Source organism: Hippopotamus amphibius, chromosome 5, assembly GCF_030028045.1.
Source record: "Hippopotamus amphibius kiboko isolate mHipAmp2 chromosome 5, mHipAmp2.hap2, whole genome shotgun sequence".
NCBI classification, from domain to species: domain Eukaryota; kingdom Metazoa; phylum Chordata; class Mammalia; order Artiodactyla; family Hippopotamidae; genus Hippopotamus; species Hippopotamus amphibius.
The window spans coordinates 63,014,303-63,035,101 of NC_080190.1; the positions used below are offsets into that span (position 1 = coordinate 63,014,303).

General features: G+C 36.9%; 1 protein-coding gene across 26 annotated transcripts in view; it reads left to right on the forward strand.

The window, feature by feature from the left end:
• USP54 (ubiquitin specific peptidase 54) overlaps positions 1 to 20,799 on the forward strand; it is a 121,075-nt gene that overhangs the window by 52,208 nt on the left and 48,068 nt on the right. For 16 of the 26 annotated variants that reach the window (XR_009053693.1, XM_057734648.1, XM_057734658.1 and 13 more), the window contains 2 exons: positions 12,775 to 13,621; positions 17,052 to 17,144. Coding sequence is in view for 25 of the 26 variants with exons in the window: in XM_057734648.1 (XP_057590631.1) it covers positions 13,475 to 13,621; positions 17,052 to 17,144 (240 nt within the window). In the remaining variant the exon portion in view is untranslated. Of the gene's footprint in view, positions 1 to 7,123; positions 7,320 to 8,180; positions 8,296 to 12,774; positions 13,622 to 17,051; positions 17,145 to 20,799 lie in introns of all 26 variants that reach the window. The other 10 variants (XM_057734662.1, XM_057734660.1, XM_057734659.1 and 7 more) reach the window with 6 other exon arrangements.

A 20,799-nucleotide genomic window follows, 5' to 3' on the forward strand; every position in this document is an offset into this window, starting at 1 on the left:
AAATACCTCTACTCCCTGTTGGGCCCAAGCTTTCATCTCCCTCAATGAATTATTTGCACAATTGAAAAGTTTTTTTATTTTGAACCAATTTTGAATTTACAGAAAAGCTGCAAAAATAGTACAGAGAATTATTATATAGCTCTCACCCAGCTTCATCTAATGTTTTCATCTTATATAACTAGAGTACAATCATCAGAAATTAGCATTGGTTCAATACTGTTAAGTAAAGGCCTTCAAACTTCACCAGTTTGTTCACCGTTGTTCTTTACTGAGGATCCTATCTAGGATCTCACATTGTATTTTAGGCTTTTTTCTTCCTTTTAGTCTCCTACGTTCTGTAAAAGTTTCTCAGTCTTTCTTTGTCTTTTATAACTTTGACATTTTTGGAGGGTATTAGTTAGTTATTTTGTCAAATGTTCCTCAATTTGGATTTGTCTGATTTTTTTTTTTCTTATAATTGAACTGCGATTATATGGTTTAGGCAAGAATATCAAGAAATGTGTTCTCAGCGCATTATTACCATGGGATTCATGATGTCAGTATGTATTATTTCTTGTAATGTTTGACTTGATCACTTGATTAAGGGGATTTCTGCCTGATTTTTCTGCAGTAAAGTTACTACCTTTCCCTTTGTGATTAATAAATATCTTGGTGGAGATACTTTGATACTGGCATTTGCATGAATGTCATGGAATTCTCTACACATGGAATTAGTAATATTACTTAGAGACCTTACTGAACTTCATTTAATGATTATGAAATGAATTCCCTTAAGAGACCTAGCCCTTTCTAAGATACCTGCACCTTCCTCCTGGTTTCATCAAAGGACCTTCAGGTTCTACAGGACCAAATCCTTTCTAGTCTTTATTGGTCTCAGTTACACTCATATCCCATTCATGATGAAGTCTCCAATGCTAATAAGCTATAGATCTCTGAACCTCCTTTACCCCACTGTCTCTTAGGGTGACAGGCTCTTCCTGTGGTCTAGTGTCCTTACAGGCCTCTTCCGTCTTTACACATAAGCCAGTTTCATTTCAGCAAATATCTGAATGACTACCTAGTGTGTTTTCAGACACAGAGGCCAAGAGAAACTGACTTTGCTGGTGAGGAATATAGTAGTAGATGATTAGGGCGGCTGCATCTGTAGCTTGGTTTAGTACTTTGGCCTGAGAAAAGTGGCAGCACATTGTGATGTACTGTGTATAATGTTGTGAAGTTATACTGTGTATAACTTTGTTGTGAAGTAATCATTCTCTGTATTCCATTAACATAGAGAAATTTTTTTTCTAAAGGTCATCAGCTTCTAGAGCTGTACCTCTAATGCTGGCAGTCTTGAGCCATGATCTTTTTTTTTTCCTATTTATTTATTTATTTATTTATTTTGAGGTACACCAAGTTCAATCATCTGTATTTATACACATATTCTTGTATTCCCTCCCTCCCTCGACTCCCCCCCACCTTCCCTGTCCCAGTCCTCTAAGGCATCATCCATCCTCCAGTTGAACTCCCTTTGTTATACAGCAACTTCCCACTGGCTATCTATTTTACAGTTGGTAGTCTTGAGCCATGATCTTTTAAATTTAGCCCTGCCATTTCTACTCTGTCAACTGTGGATCCCTGGTAGAATTATTACAGTCAGCTCAAGAATGAAAAATCCAAATGTACACCAAACGGTACAATTTAGATCTATTTAGTGCTAACAAAATTTATACAATGCATAATATATTAGATGGCTTTGATTAGTAAAATACAAATTTGTCAGTATTACTGAATTTAAAGTAGCTTTTTGAATTATATTTTTTCTCAAGTAACATATACTATAAAAGCTCAGTTTCTAAATATGATTCAGATTCTGTGGGACCTGAAGCTTACATAATTCAGGGGGCCCACTGATTTCTTAAAAACTAGAAAAGTAGATATTGAGCCTGAGGGCAAGAGAGAGGGCCTGAAGCTTAATCTTCATGGTTTCTTCTTAAGCCTGTTTATGGATGTGGGGGTCTACAAAAAAGGTTGGGACCCACTGTTTTCTGTCATTTCACACAAGGAAAGGTTTTTTTAGCCTGCCCACAGGAATTTAGTGTGTTCAGATTGGAAACAATATGGGACATACAATTTAGTAACTCTACTATGTAAAAAAAATAGGTAATAAGTGATAAGATGACATGCTTCTTAACCAGTTTTGGCTTCTAAGTTTCCTAGACGTTTACCTGATGTTAGAGACAACACAGTAATGCAGGCTGTTTTGACTTAGTAAATCCCAGGAGCTAGGTTGTAATGATGATTAAATAAGTATAAGGTAGATTAAAGATTAAATAAATATAAGAATTTATGTTCAGATTTTTTATTTCTTCATGATTCAGACTTGGTAGGTTGTATATTTCTATTTTTTAATCTGTTTCTTCTAGATTATTCAATTTGTTGGTGTGTAATTGTCCATAGTAGTTTCTTATGATCCTTAGTATTTTTCTGTTTCAATTGTAATTTCTCCTCCTTAATTTTTGCTATTATTTATTTATTTATTTATTGGCTGCGTTGGGTCTTTGTTGCTGCACGCAGGCTTTCTCTAGTTGTGGAGAATGGGGGCTACTCTTTGTTGTGGAGCACAGGCTCTAGGTGTGCAGGCTTCAGTAGTTGTGGCACACAGGCTCAGTAGTTGTGGGGCATACGCTTAGTTGCTCCACAGCATGTGGGATCTTCCCAGCCCAGGGATCAAACCTGTGTCGCCTGCATTGACAGGTGGATTCTTAACCACTGCGCCACCAAGGAAGTCCCTCTATTGCTTTTCTACTGTGTATTAATTAACTTGATTATGGGAATCCTTTCACACAATGTATTCATATATAAAATCATCACATTGTACACTTTAAGTATGTTACAGTTTTGTGAATTGTACCTCAATAAAGCTGGTGAAAAAAGGAATTCATGAACAAGCTTATTCAGAGTCTCTTCAGCAATAGTAAAATATAGGTTGCTGTATCTTTTTCAGAGTTGAGAGTAACACAGTGATAAGATTTCTTACATCCTCTTTCTCTTCTTTCCACCTTTGAATATTCCATAGTGTTTGGAGTTGGCTGGAAACTAATAAATGGGGATAAAGATAATGACACATTTTCTGTAAAGAGTTTGGGAATAACCAGCTGTCAACTAGCCTACTATCAGTGGGTTTCTCTAGGACTATTTTCTGCAGGATGCTGTGTGCCCTTTGGTTGCTACTGTTACAGAGGCAAAATTAGTCAGATAGGAGTATTAGATAATAGGCTATGGAACCGTTTTAATTTAAATTTGAATAAATTTGCATCTAGCACTTAGTTACCAATATCAGGTGGTGGTTGTTTTCAATTATCATCTGATTGGCTGACATGAAAACTAAGCAAGATTCTGTATTGAAAACTGTATATGGATGACTTCTTCGGAACAGATTGCCAGTAAATAAATAATGCAATGCTCACTGAGTTTGTTTAGCTTTGTTTTTTTTTGTTTGTTTGTTTAAACTAAGTAAGGATATGACTTAGATGCATTTGTACAGAACTATCTCACTGGAATCTCATCTGCCCAAAGCTGTATGATATCCCTTAAAATGTTTATATTGACAGTGAGGAAAGCCGAAAGTTTTAACTTTGTCACATTAATATTAGAATATCTTGCTTTATAAGATGAAGTAATTACGGAAAGTTTATATATATATGTATATAGATACACATACATACATACATATACACACACATATATATTTTTTCTTTCTTTCTTTATTGGCTGCCTTGGGTCTTCGTTGCTGCACGTGGGCTTTCTCAAGTTGCAGCGAGGAGGGGCTACTCTTCACTGCAGTGCTTGGGCTTCTCACTGTGGTGGCTTCTCTTGTTGTGGAGCACTGGCTCTAGGGCTTCAGTAGTTGCAGCACATGGGCTCAGCAGTTGTGGCGCACAGGCTTAGTTGCTCTGTGGCATGTGGGATCTTCCTGGACTAGTGCTTGAACCCGTGTCCCCTACATTGGCAGGTGGATAGGTAGATTCTCAACCACTGTGCCACCAGGGAAGTCCCCACATATATATATTTAGAATCATGCTTTTTAGTTACAATCACAACTTATAAATAGAAATATAATGGTATGACAAGTAAAATAAACTGTAGTAAACTCCTACATAATATATCCCACAATAACATATTTATTTATAACACAGCTGGCTTCTGACCTACATGTGTTCTCTATTCTCAAATATGGTGGGATAAAGCCCCTCATCCTCTAGGGATGGAGGGGAACGGGGATGGGGGAAGGATCCTAGAAACATTGGTCTGATAGAAACATTAATTTCCCTTAAAATTATGGAAAATTTATATAGGAATTCAGAAATGGGGGAGATCCCTTCAGGCTTGGGGTAGTCAAAGAGTGTTTTACAAAGATTTTTACAAAGAGGCTGGTTACATATAGAGGGGAAGTAGGATATTGAGTATCCCAAGTAGGTAAAACAGTATTAATAAGATCACAGAAATCAGAAAACTCTGTTTGGGGAGAAGTTATATAGTGAGATAAAAAAGATAAATGTAAAATATAAATTAAAGTCAGATTATGTTGTTAAGAATCAGACCGAGAGGTTTGGATGTTATTCTGCAAAAGGGACCTGGGAAAGGTTTTTGATTTTTTTTAATTGACACTTTAAAATATGCTTTAAAAAAATGGTTTTTAGAATCTTTGGTAGTCTGTATAAAATTATCAAAATTTATATTAAAATACCACAATCTTTTTGGTATAGAGTTCTGAGTTTTGCTAAATGCATAGAGCTAGTGTAACTACTAGCACAATCAAGATATACAACAGTTTTATCACCCTGGTATTGCCCGTTTGTAATCAGCCCCTACCCTCACCCACAACTTCTGGCAACACTGGTCTATTTTGACTTTTGAATTTTAATTTTGACTTTTCCAAAATGTCACAAAAGTGAAATCATATATAGCCTTTTGAGTCTCGTCATAGTATATTTGAGATTCATCTGTATTTTTGTGTATATCAATATTCTTTCCTTTTTATTGTTGAGTTTAATGTATGTATGTACCATTTACTAGTTGGAGAACATTTGTGTTGTTTCCCGTTTTTGGTGATTATGTGTAAAGCCACTCTAAACACTTGTGTAAAGGTTTTTATGTGGCATACGCTTTCATTTCTTTTGGGTAAAATACCTAGGAATGGGATTGTTAGGTCAGATGGTAAAAGTATATTTAACATTATATGTAACTGACAATAGTGTCATTTTGTATTTCTATCAGCAATTTACGAGACTTCCAGTTGCTCTGATTTTTCCTCATTAGCATTTGTTATTGTCAGGTTTTAAGTATTTTTGTTTTTAGCTATTTTAGTAGGCAAGTTGTGTGGTTTTAATTTCATTTTCCTAAAGACTAATTACATTGAGTATCTTTTTTATGTTTATTTGCTATCTGTGTATTTTCTTTACTGAAGTATCTGTTCGAATCTTTTGTTCATTTAAGAAAATTGGATATTTTTTCTTATGAAGTTTAGAGGATTCTATGTATATTTTGGATACAAGTCATTTATCTAGTATGTGATTTGAAAATATTTTCTTTCCATCCTTGGGTTGTCTTTTCATTCTCTTAACAGTGTCTTTCAAAGAATAGAACTTCTGAAGTGAATCAGCTGTATTTATACATATATCCTCATATCCCCTGCCTCCTGCAACTCCCTCCCACCCTCCCTCTCCCAGTCCTCTAAGAGATCACCCATCATCAAGTTGATCTCCCTATGATTCACTTTGGTGTACAGCAAAAGCTGGCACAACAGTGTAAAGCAATTATATTCCAATAAAGAGCTTTAAAAAAAAAAAGAATAGAACTTCTTAATTATGATGAAGTCCAATTCTATAAATCTTTTTTTCTTTTATGGATTGTGCTTTTGTTGGATCTAAGGAATCTTTGCTTAACTGAAGGTCACAAAATTTTCATCTGCTTTCTTCTAGAATTTTTGCAGTTTTAGGTTTTCCATTTAGGACCATAATCCATTTTGAGTTATTTTTGTATAAGATGTAAGGTATGGGTCAAGGTTCAGTTTTTTGAATATGTGTGTCCAGTTGTTCCAACATCATTTATTGAAAATACCGTCCTTTCTCCATTGAGTTGCCTTTGCACTTTTATTGAAAATTAGTTGACAGTATTTGTGTAGGCCTGTTTCTGGGCTCTCTATTTTGTTCCAGTGATCTATGTGTCTGTCTTTTCACCAATACCACGTGGTATTCTCTTTCAAAATTCTTTTGGCTATTATAATTCCTTTGTCTCGGGACTTCCCTGGTGGTCCAGTGGCTAACACTGTGCTCCCAATGCAGGGGGACTGGTTTTGATCCCTGGTCAGGGAACTGGGTCCCACATGCTGCAACTAAGAATTCCCATGCCGCAACTAAAAAGATGCCCCATGCTGCAACTAAAGATCCCACATGTTGCAGTGCACATCCCATGTGCCATAACTAAGACCCCGAGCAGCCAAATAAATAAATAAATAAATGAATCCTTTGCCTCCATATAACTTTTAGAATCAGCTAGTCAATTTCTACAAAAAGAAATCTTGCTGGGGTTTTGATTTGAAATTGCATTGAATCTATGGATCAGTTTGGAGTGAACTGACATCCTAGCAAAACTGAGATGTCCAGTTTACAAACATGGCGTGTCTATCTACTTACTTCAGTTTTCTAGTTTTCAGAATGCAGACTATATATATGTATATGTATATATGTGTATATATGTAGTTACATTTATATCTATATATAGTTATATTTATGTGTATTATCTTGTAATACATTTATATATTATATGTATGTATATGTATTATTATAATACATTTATATCTAAGTATTTTATATTTTATGGTATTATTTTAAGTAGTACTTAAAAGAATTTTAGTTTCCAGTGTTCACTGCTAGTATATAGAAACACAAATGCTTTTTAAAGAATATTGACTTTGTATTCTGTGACCTTATTGACTTCACTTATTAGTTCTTAGAGGTTTTTTTGGTAGATTTTCTTGGGATTTTCAAGTGTAGAACATCATGTTGTCTATAAAAACAGTTTTATTTCTTCCATTATAATCTATATGTTTTTTAAACTTCTTTTTCTTGCCTTATTATAGAGGCTGGGACCTCCAGTATGATGTTGAATAGGGGTAGTAAGAGTAGATATCTTCGCTTTTCTTGGGACCTGAAAAGGTGGGAGTGATCCTCTTGAAAGTGAAACCTCTTTTGGCTGAACAGCTGAAAATTGTTCTACTGCTAAGGAACAATTCAAGCTTTCCACTTTTTTGTGTGACGTCATAAATAAGTAATGAGGTATGTTAAAGAGAAATATTAGTTAAAAAAACTAATTCTGTAAATGAATTGGAATAGCAACAGACTGGAGGCCAGAAAGACTTTTGTATTGTAATAGTCTAAATGAGAGGTAATTGCGGTGTAAACTAGGTGATGACATTGAAAGTGGAAAAGAAGGATCAATGTAAGACATTTTGGAGGGAGATTTGAAAAGCCTTTATAATGTGGATGGGAAGGGGGAGAAGAATAGGAAGGAGTCAGAGACTACTGAAGTTTAGAACATGGGTAACTGGAGATGCTGATCTCCCGGGTGGCCTCGGCCTGCAGCGGCTAGAAGCAGGATTTCGGTTTCTGGCCAGAGATTGAAGTCAGGCTGAGGCAGTGAGAATGCTGAATCCTAACCACTAGACCACCAGGGACCAGTGGCCAGTCACAAGGCCCTGGCCTGTCAGGTGTGTAGAAATGCATTTCCACATAGAGATGGAAAGCAGTGAAACAAGTAAAGTTTACTAGGAAGAAAAAGAGTACATGCGGATAGAAACACAGGCAGGCTCAGAGAGAGAGTCGAGCCCTCGTGGTAGTTTGAATCACCTATATGGAGCATTTCTTTCAGGTTTCCTTTGGCCAGTCATCTTGCTTTGCCTGGTTCTGAGTCCATATTTGATATGTCTCAGGGTCCTCACATGTGTGTGCACGTATCTCTTAGCCAAGATGGATTCTAGCAAAGAGGCCTATGGGCAGGTTGGCATCACTTACTATGAGCTGACTCCCTCTCCCTTTTGAGCCTTTGAGCCAAGGAGCCTTTCTGTGCATGTCTAGTCAGGAAGGTCTGCTTGACCTCAAGAGTGAGAAATTTGTGGTCTCTATCTTTTATCTGGGCAGGGCTCAGCTCTTCTCTCACTCCTGCTGTTTTAGAGTATCTTTCCACGGGGGGACAACTCCAGCTGCGCAGCCTGGGGCCCATCTATCTCCTGCCTCAATGCCATTAGTTAAGTAAGTAAGTAAGTAAGTAAATAAATAAATAAATAAATAATAGGGGAAAAAGAAGAGAGACTTTTTTGGGGGGAAGGAGGTGACTTCAGATTTGGATATGTTAAACTTGTTTTGGAAGTGGGACAATGTGCACATAGTTGATAATTTGGTTTCAGAGTTCATAAGATTTGTGATTTGTGATTTATCAAACCAGAAGGGATGGTTGAAGTTCTGATGGAGAAGGGGATGAGAGTACTCATGAGAAGTACTCTAGAGTGACAAGAGCAAGAAGGTCTGAACTTAACTTTAGGGAATGCTTACTTTAAAAGAAAAATTAATTAATTAATTATATTTATTTTTGGCTGCATCGGGTCTTTGTTGCTGCGCTCGGGCTTCCTCTAGTTGCTGCTAGCCAGGGCTACTCTTTGTTGCGGTGCTCAGGCTTCTCTTGTTGCAGAGCACAGGCTCTAGGCGCGCGGGCTTCAGTAGTTATGGCTCGCGGGCTGTAGATGGCAGGCTAAGTAGTTGTGGCACACGGGCTTAGTTGCTCTGCGGCATGTGCGATCTTCCCAGACCAGGGATCAAGCCCATGTTCCCTGCATTGGCAGGCGGATTCTTAACCACTGCACCACCAGGGAAGTCCCAGAAATGCTTACTTTTAAGAAAGCAGCAAAGGAGAGAGAAAATGGACTGTCAGAGCAGTAGAAGAGCCAGTGTTCATTTGTCATTCTTTCATTTTTGTCATTATCTCATTTTCTTATTAATTCACCCTATGAATTCAGAATTGTGTAACATTAGGCAGCCAGTGTTAGGTGCTGCAGAAAAGTTAAGAAGAATGAGGCATATGGAAAAAGCCAGTAGGTTTTGAAATTAGGAGATTTCTTTAGAAAGCAAATGTTCCATGAAGTAAAATTGTGGTGGAATAAAGGAACAGTACCATGTTCTGAAGAGATTAATGGTGAGCAAGGAGAAGCAGAGATGTTTAGCAGTGAAAGGTTGAAAAAATTTAGGACAGTAGGCATGGGAGTTAATAAGTTCAAAGTGGTCTTTCTTGTTACTGAGTTTTTAAAAAATAAATTTATTTATTTGTTTATTTTATTGGCTGTGTTGGGTCTTTTTTGCTGTGCACAGGCTTTGCTTTTTAGTTGCGGTGAGTGGAGGCTACTCTTCGTTGTGGTGCGCGGGCTCCTCATTGCCGTGGCTTCTCTTGTTGTGGAGCATGGGCTCTAGGTGCGTGGGCTTCAGTAGTTGCAGCACATGGGCTCAATAGTTGTGGCTCACGGGCTCTAAAGCACAGGCTCAATAGTTGTGGCACATGGGCTTAGTTGCTGCGCTGCATGTGGGATCTTCCTGGAGTAGGGATTGAACCTGTGTCCCCTGCATTGGCAGGCAGATTCTCAACCACTGTGCCACTTAGGAAGCCCCCTGATTTTTTAAAGAATATAGGATATCTGTATGTAGTTATCTTTAGAGGGAAAAGAGCTCATGAGAAGGGAATGTTTGAATGGTAATAATAACAACAACAATAATTTATATAATAGTTACTATATGCCAGACATTGATATCCTCATAATAAAAGAGAAGATACTATGGCTATAGTTTGTAATTATAGACATGTAGAGTCTACTGAGGAATTGAGGTAATTGCCTGTTGATTTATCAGTGAAAATATAAATTCTTCAGTAAATTATAAGTAAACTGCTTATATAGAATAACAGAACCAGAAATGTGAGCAAATTTTCTGGTTAAGCTGTTGGGATACTTTGATGTAGTACAGTTTGACTTTCTATTGTTTGGGTTACTTTTGACTTTAATCACTAGTAATGGGGCTACTGTTCCTTCATTAGAAACTGAGATACTCTTCATGATTTTTTCATTTGAATCACTGATCAGTTGAACATGGTCAGTCTTACATCACTTACTCCTTACAACAGCTTGACCTTATATTGTATCTCGAGCTCTCCTTTTCATAGAAATAGTATTCAAGCTTTATTTCCTTTTAATTTGCCCTCATATCTATACATTTTTGTATTTTTCTTTTTCTTTCTTTCTTTTCTTTTTAGTTTAGGATTGCCAGTATCATCTGGCATGGTTATTATCTACTAGCTTAATGACTTTAATCATGATTTTGCATTGAGTTACTAATACTGCATACAGTACAGGTAATTCTTACATAATTTTAAATTCTTTTATCATTTGCAGATGTCAGTTCCTTTTCAACTTAAGGAATAATTCAATACTTAAAAACAAGTTGCAGGAAATGGAGCAAAGAATTTCCATATACCCTTCAGCCAGATTTATTTATTGTTAACATTTTGCTATATTTGCTTTACTATTGTCTCCTTGTCTCTCCATACATATGTAAGTATACACCTATGCACACATTTTTTTTTTTTCTGAACTCTTTCAGAGTAAGTTTCAGACATTATGCTCTTTTACCCCTAAAATGCCTTGGTATTGCCTAGGAAGTTCTTTTTCTTTTTAAAAACATGTTGTTAGAGCCATGTGGGTAGAACTCTTAATTTATTTTCTCAAGTATCTTTAGCAGATGGATTATATTGTTTGGTGTTGGACCTGTAATTTAAGTGAAATATTTTGTCATTAGTATTTCTTTGGACCATTTGTTACTGCCACTCTCTGCTTTGTTCTTTTTGGCTCTCACTTCTGGTTTCTGACACACCTAGCTGAAGTGTGAGAGCTTTTTGCCTTACCCTGCATAATGCTGCCAGTCAGAGCCTGAGAATCGTTTTTTCTGCTAATGCCTTTTGTCCCTTTGCTCCCTGAAGTCAGGGGTGTGTATCATAGGGCAGGCTGAGTTTCAGTGAGCTCCTTACGTGGATACTGGAAACCCCACCTGTCTGCCAAGTCCTTCTGGCTTTGAGCAAAGTGGAGGCTTGGCACTTGTCATTCCTTTGCAGCAGTTGAGCTGAAGGAATGCTGCATGGCTTGTTGGAAGTTGCTTAGTGGCCTTGAGTGGGGTGTGTATGAGTGTGTGCCTAGAGGGTTGAGGGTCTTGTAGTCTAGTCTGTGTGGGAGACATGGGATCCTTCCTTGTGCTATATGCTAATCATCAGGCAGTATTTATTGAGTGCCTCCTTATGACTAGACTAGCCCTGTGTTAGGGGATTTTGGAATAGTATAATAAAATTCATAATTAAGTCACAGTAAGTAGTCAAACAATTCTAGCTCTGCCACTTACCAGCTTTGATTTAGGCAAGTTAATGTCTTTAAGCCTACCTTTACTCTTCTGTGAAATGGAACTATTAATACCTACATGATAGGGCTGTTATGAAAATTAAATAAAGAATGTAGGTATTGTTTAGCACATGTCTGACAGTATTTCATTTCATACGGTCATAGTCAGGATATGTGACTTGACACCTTATAAAAACAGAGAGTAATAAAAACAAATAGAGAATAATATGACACTATAATGTATAATCAAATACTTTAATTGAAACCTGTAGATTATAAATAGTCTGGGAATTTAGAGAAGGGGAAGAACAGTCTTGTGCAACCATTTAATGTTCCTGTGCCTCTGCTTTCCCACCGAACACACTATGGATAGTGCCAGGTGATCCGAGAATGATTAAGATATTACAACATTTTTGCTTTTTTAGGTCATTCATGTGATGGTGGTAAGGAAGGGAGAAGCTTGGGAAACTGTTAGAAACCAAATTTAATATTTAACACTCTTAATGTTTTCCTTATGTGGACCTGGCACCCTTATAGGAAAATGTAAAGGTGAATGTTAGAAGCATTCCTTCCAAGGAGATTTTCCCCTGTTGCCTCACTGGCATTTTAATTAGTTGAAAATTAATGTTGGTCAATGGATGGCTTCTGATCGTGAGAGCCTTGGATATAATCTGAGGATTAAGTGATTTGTAACCCAAATTATCTCTCTGATCCCCTGGCAAAAAATGTAACATACAAACAAACAGGTCAGAAGAAGATTTAGTTCTTTTGGACTGGATGTTGAGGACATATGGTTTACTCACCGTGAGGGTTTCTCTGGGATGGAACATCTTTACTCAAGAGTCCAGACTGATTACGTGCCCCTCCCACCTTTAAATAGGCTTTTATAGTTATGAGCATGTAAGAAACCTTTAAACATTTCTGAACTCACAACATCTGAAAGAAACTGTTTCAATTTCTAGTTTGGTATGTGTTTACTTGGTAATTTTTTTTTAGCCTGATTTTGGAAAGTGTGCATTCAGTTTTTATTTTTGTCCAGATCAACTTCGTTTTCCTCCTAGAAAATTTGAAAATTAGGAGAGCAAAGCTGCTCACAGCTTTTCCCCCCACCACTTTGGTTTGAGTGTTTCTCCTTTTTGTTGTTAGGTTTTTTGGGGGGTGGGGTGGGGGTGAGCATTGTTTGCCAAGGTTTCAAGTTTATAGTGAGAGGTGAGGCAACAGTTGATCTTGGCAGAACAGCACAAAGCTAGTAGAGTCATTAAATGACGCAAGCTTTTGATTTTTTTTTTTTTTTTTTTTTTCTGTTAAAGCTTTCTGGCACAGCTGGCTAGTCTGGTCACAGAGGAAAAGAGAAGAGAATTTCTGAAGCTCTGGATGGAATAATTGAAGATGTTTGGGGCATATTAAAAAAACAGCATTAGAACAACAACAGAAACTTCATGTATTTCAAACAAGCTTCTTAGCTTTGTGGAATCTATGTCAGTTGCTTAGAACTTGGGTTTTTACTTTGGAGGATGATGGGACGAGGCAATAGAAGGCGAGGAGGGTTGCGTTGGATTCTTGCTTATCTGTCTGCCTCTCCTTCCAGTTGGAAAAATCTTCAATCCATAAGAAGCATTATAAACAAGCCTAAAGAGTGTATCCTGCCCTGATCCTGGATTCTGCTGGAGTTGAGGATTACAGCCACTTCACCACGATTTTATGGAGGCAGTTCAAGAAAAATAGAGGAAGCAATGCTTAAGGATTTCTCTGTTTGAATCAGTCCTGTGCCATGCTAAATTTTGGGCATTGTTTGGAGCAAGTAGAAGACAGCTCTGTCATGTGGATCTAAGGATGCCTGAGTTTCTTGAGCTAAATATATGATGTTTGAAAGGTTGTAAATTCAAAATCTTTCAACATAAATTTGTTAAATTCTGGATTCTCTTTATATTAAGGACTGCAGCAGACAGAAGCTCCCTACCCAAAAGATACAAAGCTTTCTCTCTGTTTTCAGGCTAAATGTGAACAATAATGTCTTGGAAGAGAAATTATTTTTCAGGGGGCCGTGGTAGTGTCCAAGGGATGTTTGCTCCTCGAAGCTCAACTTCCATAGCCCCCAGCAAAGGCCTCAGCAATGAGCCAGGACAAAACAGCTGCTTCCTCAACAGTGCCTTGCAGGTAAGGGTAGTTTCTTCTTTCTGGTGAACTTTGACTTTCAGTTGCTGATGCTGTATTTCTGATTACTCTTTTAAATCTAATACTTGATAGTCTCTGTTTGAGGTCAGCAGCCTAAGATCATTTTTGAAGTTAATCTCTGATTGTAGGCAAGTCACTTTATCTCTTTGAGTCTCAATTACCTCATTTGTAAAAGGAGATTAATAATGAAAATAGAAATAATAACTGTAGCTGCTACTACTTACCTGCCTAAACCGAGGTACATCGACTAGATGATCTTACTACTTGTTTATTGACTTTTTTCCTGAACAGTCTCTACTGTTTCCTTTTTACCATTTGAGACCAAGGTGTCTCATCACCCTAGTTGCTTTCCTCTAGCATAGAAAGCAAAATTCTTTCCATAAGGTATGTTACTCTTGTCCCATAATATTCAGGCTCTCAGCATACGTACTGATTGGGGTCCAGTCTTTGTCCACTTCTTCATCTCCTTCCTCTGAGCCCTCCTGTTGTGTATGGTCAGATATGCTTGCACAGAGCTGGTAGAGAATAAATTCCCCTAAGGTGATCATCTGCCTTTTGGTCTTGCTTGCCACCTTAGCTGTCTCAGAATCCCAAAGCTTCCTGTCTGTCTGCCTGCCCTGCCCAGTTAGGGCCATGGTGTGTTAGATTCATCCCCCTTGGCCTAGCTTTCAAGTGATTACTTTCCCCTTTTTTCTCTTCTTCAGAGTAAAAATAATTGAAATTTGCCACCCAGGATAATTATGCTTGGGTAAAATATTAGCTTTACACCTCGGCTGTATGAGAAGATAAGTTGTTATCATAACAGACAGAGAAAAAAAGACAAGACAACATACTTGGTATAAAAAGCACTGGACTTAGGAATTAGGAGACCTGGGTTCTAGTTTTAGCCTTTCTTTAAACTAGCCTTGTGACCTTATACAGTCATAGCATTTTATTTTTCTCATTTGTAGTACAAAAATCTTGTCAAGTTTATTTACTTATTTATTTTGTATTATGAATCTTCATGCACACATCAACCAGGCTCAACAATGATTAATATTTACCAGTCTTAGTTCATTCACTGCCCCCCCTGCTTTTTAAAAATTAATTAATTAATTAATTGGCTCCACTGGGTCTTTGTTGCCGCACACGGGCTTTCTCTAGTTGTGGTGGTGGGGGGCACTCTTCATTGCAATGCATGGGCTCCTCATTGCGGTGGCTTCTCTCGTTGCGGAGCATGGGCTCTAGGCTTGCGGGCCTCAGCAGGTGCAGCAAACAGGCTCAGTAGTTGTGGTTCGCGGGCTGTAGAGCACAGGCTCAGTATTTGTGGCACATAGGCGTAGTTGCCCCGCACCATGTAGAATCTTCCCAGAGCAGGGCTTAACCCGTGTCCCCTGCATTGGCAGGTGGATTCTTAACCACTGCGTCACCTAGGAAGTCCTGCCCCCCTTTGTTGCTGAATTGTTTTAAGCTACTTCCAAGCATCATGTGATCTTTAAATACTTCAGTGTATTTCTCTAGTACATAAGGACATGAAAAAAACCCATAATCTTAATGACTTTATCACACCTCAAAAATTTAACTAAAATTATTAATATTATCTAATACCCAAGCCATGTTTAATCTTCTCAGTGGTATAAAAATGTCTTTTTAAAAAAATTGAGGTAAAGTTGATGTATAATATTATATAGGTTAGAGTTGTACAACATAGTGATTTGCAATTTTTAAAAGTTATACTCCATTTATAGTTACCATAAAATATTGACTACATTCCCTGTGTTGTACAATATATCCTTGTAGCTTACTTATTTCATACAGAATAATTTGTACCTCTTAATCCCCTACCCCTATCTTGCCCCCCACCTTCCCTCTCCTCACTGGTTTATTCTCTGTATCTGTGAGTCTGTTTCTTTTTTGTTATATTCACTAGTTTATTTTATTGTTTAGATTCGACATGTAAGTGATATCATACAGTATTTGTCTTTCTCTATCTGACTTATTTCACTTAGCATAATAACCTCCAAGTCCATCCATGTTTTTGCAAATGGCAAAATTTCATTGTCAATCTCATTTATGTAATAAAAGTTCCATACTCTCAGTTTTCAAATTTTTATTTGAAGACAAAAAATTCTATGCTGTCAAGCCTATAGAAAGAATTTAAGTACCTTCACTAATTACTACCATTCACTATGTTACACCATTTCTTTTTCAACTAAAGTCCTTAGTTTATTCAGATTTTGTGAGTTTTTTATGTAGTGTCTTTTTGTATTCCAGGACCCCATCCAGGATACTACGTTTACATTTACTTATCACGTCTCCTTAGGCTCCTCTTGGCTGTGACAGTTTCTCACAATTTCCTTGTTTTTGATGATCTTGAAAATTTTGAAAAGTACTAGTCAAGTATTTTGTAGGATGTCCCACTATTAGAATTTGTCTGATATGCTTCTCATGATTAGACTGGGGTTATGGGCTTTTGAGAGAAATACCATAAAAGTAAAGTGCTGTTCTCATCACATTGTATCAAGGTTACATACTATGAACAGATTTCTCACTGTTGATATCACCATTATTTTTTTTATTCTGTTGACTTAAGGAGGTCACATCTTTCGGAGAAAGGTCCAAAAATTGAGAACTCTAGGGCTTCCTAGGTGGCGCAGTGGTTGAGAATCTGCCTGCCAATGCAGGGGACACGGGTTCGATCCCTGCTCCAGGAAGATCCCACATGCCGCGGAGCAACTGGGCCCGTGAGCCACAACTACTGAGCCTGCGCTTTGGAGCCCATGAGCCACAACTGTTGAGCCCATGTGCTGCAACTACTGAGGCCCACGCGCCTGGAGCCCGTGTTCCGCAACAAGGGAGGCCACGGCAATGAGGAGCCCGCGCACCACAACGAAGAGCAGCCCCACTCACCGCAACTAAAAGAAAGCCCACGCACAGCAAAAAAAAAAAAAAAAAAGACCCAACACAGCCAGTAAAATAAATAAATAAATAAATTTATAAAAAAAAAAAAAAAAAAAAAAAAACAAAAATTGAGAACTCTAACAAAGACAAAATTCCACACTACAATTCAAACTTCCAAATAAGTTTTAAATTATTCTTGCTTTTCTTGTGTGGACCATTAAAATAAATCCTTATTCTGCAGTTTTAACCCATAAACTCCCTCATTAGGAGTTTGATGTATGTCATATCACATTTCCTCTGTGTGACCTACTTTACGTTCTAATTAGTGTCTTTTCCAGAATATGGTCATCTATCCCTCTGATTAGATACCTCACCTTTTTTGACATTTTTTTTTAAATGCACTAGAGTGATCTTTTCTCTTGTAACAATGTCTGTTGCAATCATTACCTATGTTTCCTTGATCTCTTGAATTTAAAATTAAATGGGTTTTTGTTTTTTTGTAGAGTAATGAAGTATTTTCCCTTTTCATCAGGTTTTATGGCACTTGGACATCTTCCGACGTAGCTTTAGGCAGCTTACAACTCACAAATGCATGGGGGATTCCTGTATCTTTTGTGCTCTCAAGGTAAATACTTCAAATTTATTTCTTCTCACTATCATCAGGTTAATGATCAATATTGAGGTGGTTTGGTTATTCAGGTTGTTGCTAAAGAATTTGTTACTACATTATTTGCCTGTGGTTTAGTGCAAAGGATAAGTATAATTAGTTTTGCTTGCTTCAAAGAACTACTGCTTGGTTTGGGTATTCTGTTTCTCTGAACCTTTGGCCTGCACAACTCTATCTAATGTGATAGGATACTATTCAAATGTGCTTAGCCTTTGAGTATTTATCTGAAAAGCTAATACTAAATTTTCATTTTGAAAGAATAAACAACCAACTGTTTTTCATGGAATTAACTATTGTCTATTAAAGCTAAATTTAGCAACAAACTCTATTAAGAAAAGCAGTACTAAATGGATATACACCTGTGATCCACACTCCTCATATGATTCATTTCCGTCTCCCCAGAAAGTGCCTCCATGTCTTCCCAGTCATTTCTCCACATCCTCAGAGGCAACCACTGTTTTGTTATTGTTGTTTTTCCCCACCTTAGTTTTGCCCCTTCCAGAATTTCTACAAATGGAATCACACAACAAAAAAACAAAGAAAAGAAAAGCCAGTACTAAAATTTTCCCATTTCCCCATTCCCTAATATTTCCCATTATCACATATAATAATCAATAGATTCTTTATATCGGTTCTCTACCCCGTTATGTGACTCCAGTTTTTTCATTTCTGAATAAAATGAAACTGAGGATTCATTTAGAGACAAATAACATGGCTTAATGTGAGGGAGTAATGACACAGAGATTTAAGGTAAGTTACTAAAGGGAAAGAACGTGGATGTGTAAAGGGCCCATTCTTCATTACTTTTCCAGCAGGTGTCCTTGCTGTTTTCTTGGTCCTGATATACAATGGATTATTTGTGATTGGATGAGTACGCTTGAGTTCTGAGTAAGCTTCTACAGTCATTTTTCAGTCTCATGAAATCTGGATTGTTGGTTTGTCACAGGGACGCTTGGCTATGATCATTATTAATTTAGTTGTTTTACATCTGGGAGCTGGAATTGTGACCAAAAAATCCAGGAGATTTTTCCAGTTAAATTTGCAACAACTGACTCAAAACAATTTTTTGACCAATATCAGTCTGAAGTTTTAGTCCATGGTAGGCAGATATCTCTGGAAAGAGATAACCGAGTCTTCTGAACTTTTTGCCACTAGGGTCACAAATACCTTTTTTTCCTACCCTTTGTTTGGAACCATTATAATTTTTAGCAAAATATAGAATATAAATTATTGGTTAATTGGGGAGTTTAAATATGAAATTTTAATAAAACCAGAGTTTTTGCAGGTTGTAACATTTCTGACTATGCCCATTCAGACAGCAGTCCATCCAAAAGAGCATTTGGCTTGATTTTCTGAAAGGTACATTGACATTAACTATCTAATTTTAGATAAACAAGAAACATAGTGGTCCTTTGGTCAGCAAGTCCAAGAGAAGTCTGGTTCATGGCATTAAAACCAAAATAACAAGGCAAGTTACTGCTAGAGAGATTTGAATCCTAGAGGAATCCCTGGTAGAAGAATCTCCTGAAACTGGAAACTCCTATCTGTACCAGGAGGGGATGATGGAACTTACATGACCCTCTGACATGCCTTTGATTAGTCAGTACTGTGCCATATTCTTTGACCCAGATGGAACTCTGGAGAACTGGCTGACACAATCTTGTGATGTTTCATTTTTCACAGGGACAAATTGTTACTTTAATATAAATTGATATAATTATATAAGTCAGAGAGATTTAAAAAAACCAACCACTAGGCCTTATGGGACACCTTCTGAGACACCCAGTTACAGAAAGGAAGTTGTTTTTCAAGCTAAAGGGGCTGAGGACGTATCTTAGGAGTTTTTCAGAGAAGCAGTTGCTTATGCTAGACAGGTAAATGGGCTTAGTGGATCGAAGGCTGTGTTTTGGGCCTTTATCACTCTGAGGGTGTGTTGTAACTCACTGCCTGATTTATCCATTAGATTTCTTTCTTTCACTGCCTCTTTTGCTATATTAGAAGATTAAAATTTTGATTTTTTTTTTCCTAAAGTGCTTTTCAATCCCTCAGTGCTAAATAAATGTTAAATAATTAGGCTCTAGTTCGCACATAGTTTGTTTTAGATGGCATTGTTTGCATTCTTTTAATTATTGTGCACTTAATTTGAAAATTATAGTCTTAGACTTTCCAATAAATATGCTTATATAACTGGTTATTTGTATAGACAAAAAGGAAATTAGATCCCTACTTCATATTATACCAAAAGTAAGAATTTCAGATGAATTGAGGACTAAAATGTGAAAGACATAATACTTTGTTTTAGAAGAAACTATGAGACAATATCCTGGCCTAAGGGATAGAGAGGATTTAATAAATAAGACATGAAAAATACAAAGTTAAAAAACTTGGTACATTTTACTATAGAAAATTCAAGAACTTCTGTTCATTAGAAGACTCCATAAAGACAATAAATACACAAGGCTACAAATTGGGAGAAAGTATCTGCAGTATATATAATCAACAAAGAATTGGTATCGAGCATAGAACTCCAGAAAATAACTCCCATGAAGAATAAATAAAAAATAAAATGAGTCAACAAGAAAATGGACAAAACACATAAATAGGGATTTCTCAGAATGGGAAACCCAATTAATTGACCTTTAAGCATATGAAAGAGGCTTACCCTCTTTAGTAATCTAAAAAGTGTAAATTAAACTACACCCTTCAGATTAGTAGAAATTTAAAAGTCAGATAAAATTGTTACCTAAAAGATGGAATAATGAGAATTTACATACATTGTTGGTAGGAATATAAATTGATACCACTATTTAGGAAACTAGTTTGTCATTACTTTTGTCAAATAAAATTGAAGTAGCAGGTACCCTACTACTCAGTAATTCTACTCCTGGATATTTGCTGTAGAAAACTGCCTTGTACATACATATGAGAAAATATATTCGAGGATATTTAAAGTAGTATTTTTTTGTGAAAAATGGAAACAACCCATTCCAATTATGGTATAATGGATTGAAAATTTACGGCTTATTCTCAGAGTAAAATGCTATATAGTAGTGAAAATGACTGGCCTGCAGCTACATATGTCAACTTGAATTAATCACAGAAACATTACAGACAGTCCTCAACTTATGATGGTCTGACTTACGAGTTTTTGACTTTATGATGGTGTGAAAGCTATGTGCATTCAGTAGAAGCCTTACTTTGCATTTTGATCTTTTCTTGGGCTAGTGATATATACGGTATGATACTTTCTTATGATGCTGGGCAGCTGTAGTGAGCCTCAGCTCCCAGCCACACAATCATGAGGTTATACAATCACTGATGCACTTATGACCATTTTGCACCCATACAAAATTCTGTTTTTCACTTTCAGTACAGTATTCAATAAATTAGATCAGATATTCAACACTTTATAATAAAGTAGACTTTATATTAGATGATTTTGCCCAACTGTAGGCTAATGTAAATGTTCTGAGCAAGTTTAAGGTAGGCTAGACTAGGCTATGATGTTTAGTAGATAAGTTAGGTGTATTTTCAACTTAAGATGGGTTTAATGGGTTGTAACCCTGTCGTAAGTCAAGAAGGATTTGTACATCGAATGAAAAAAGCAAGTCAC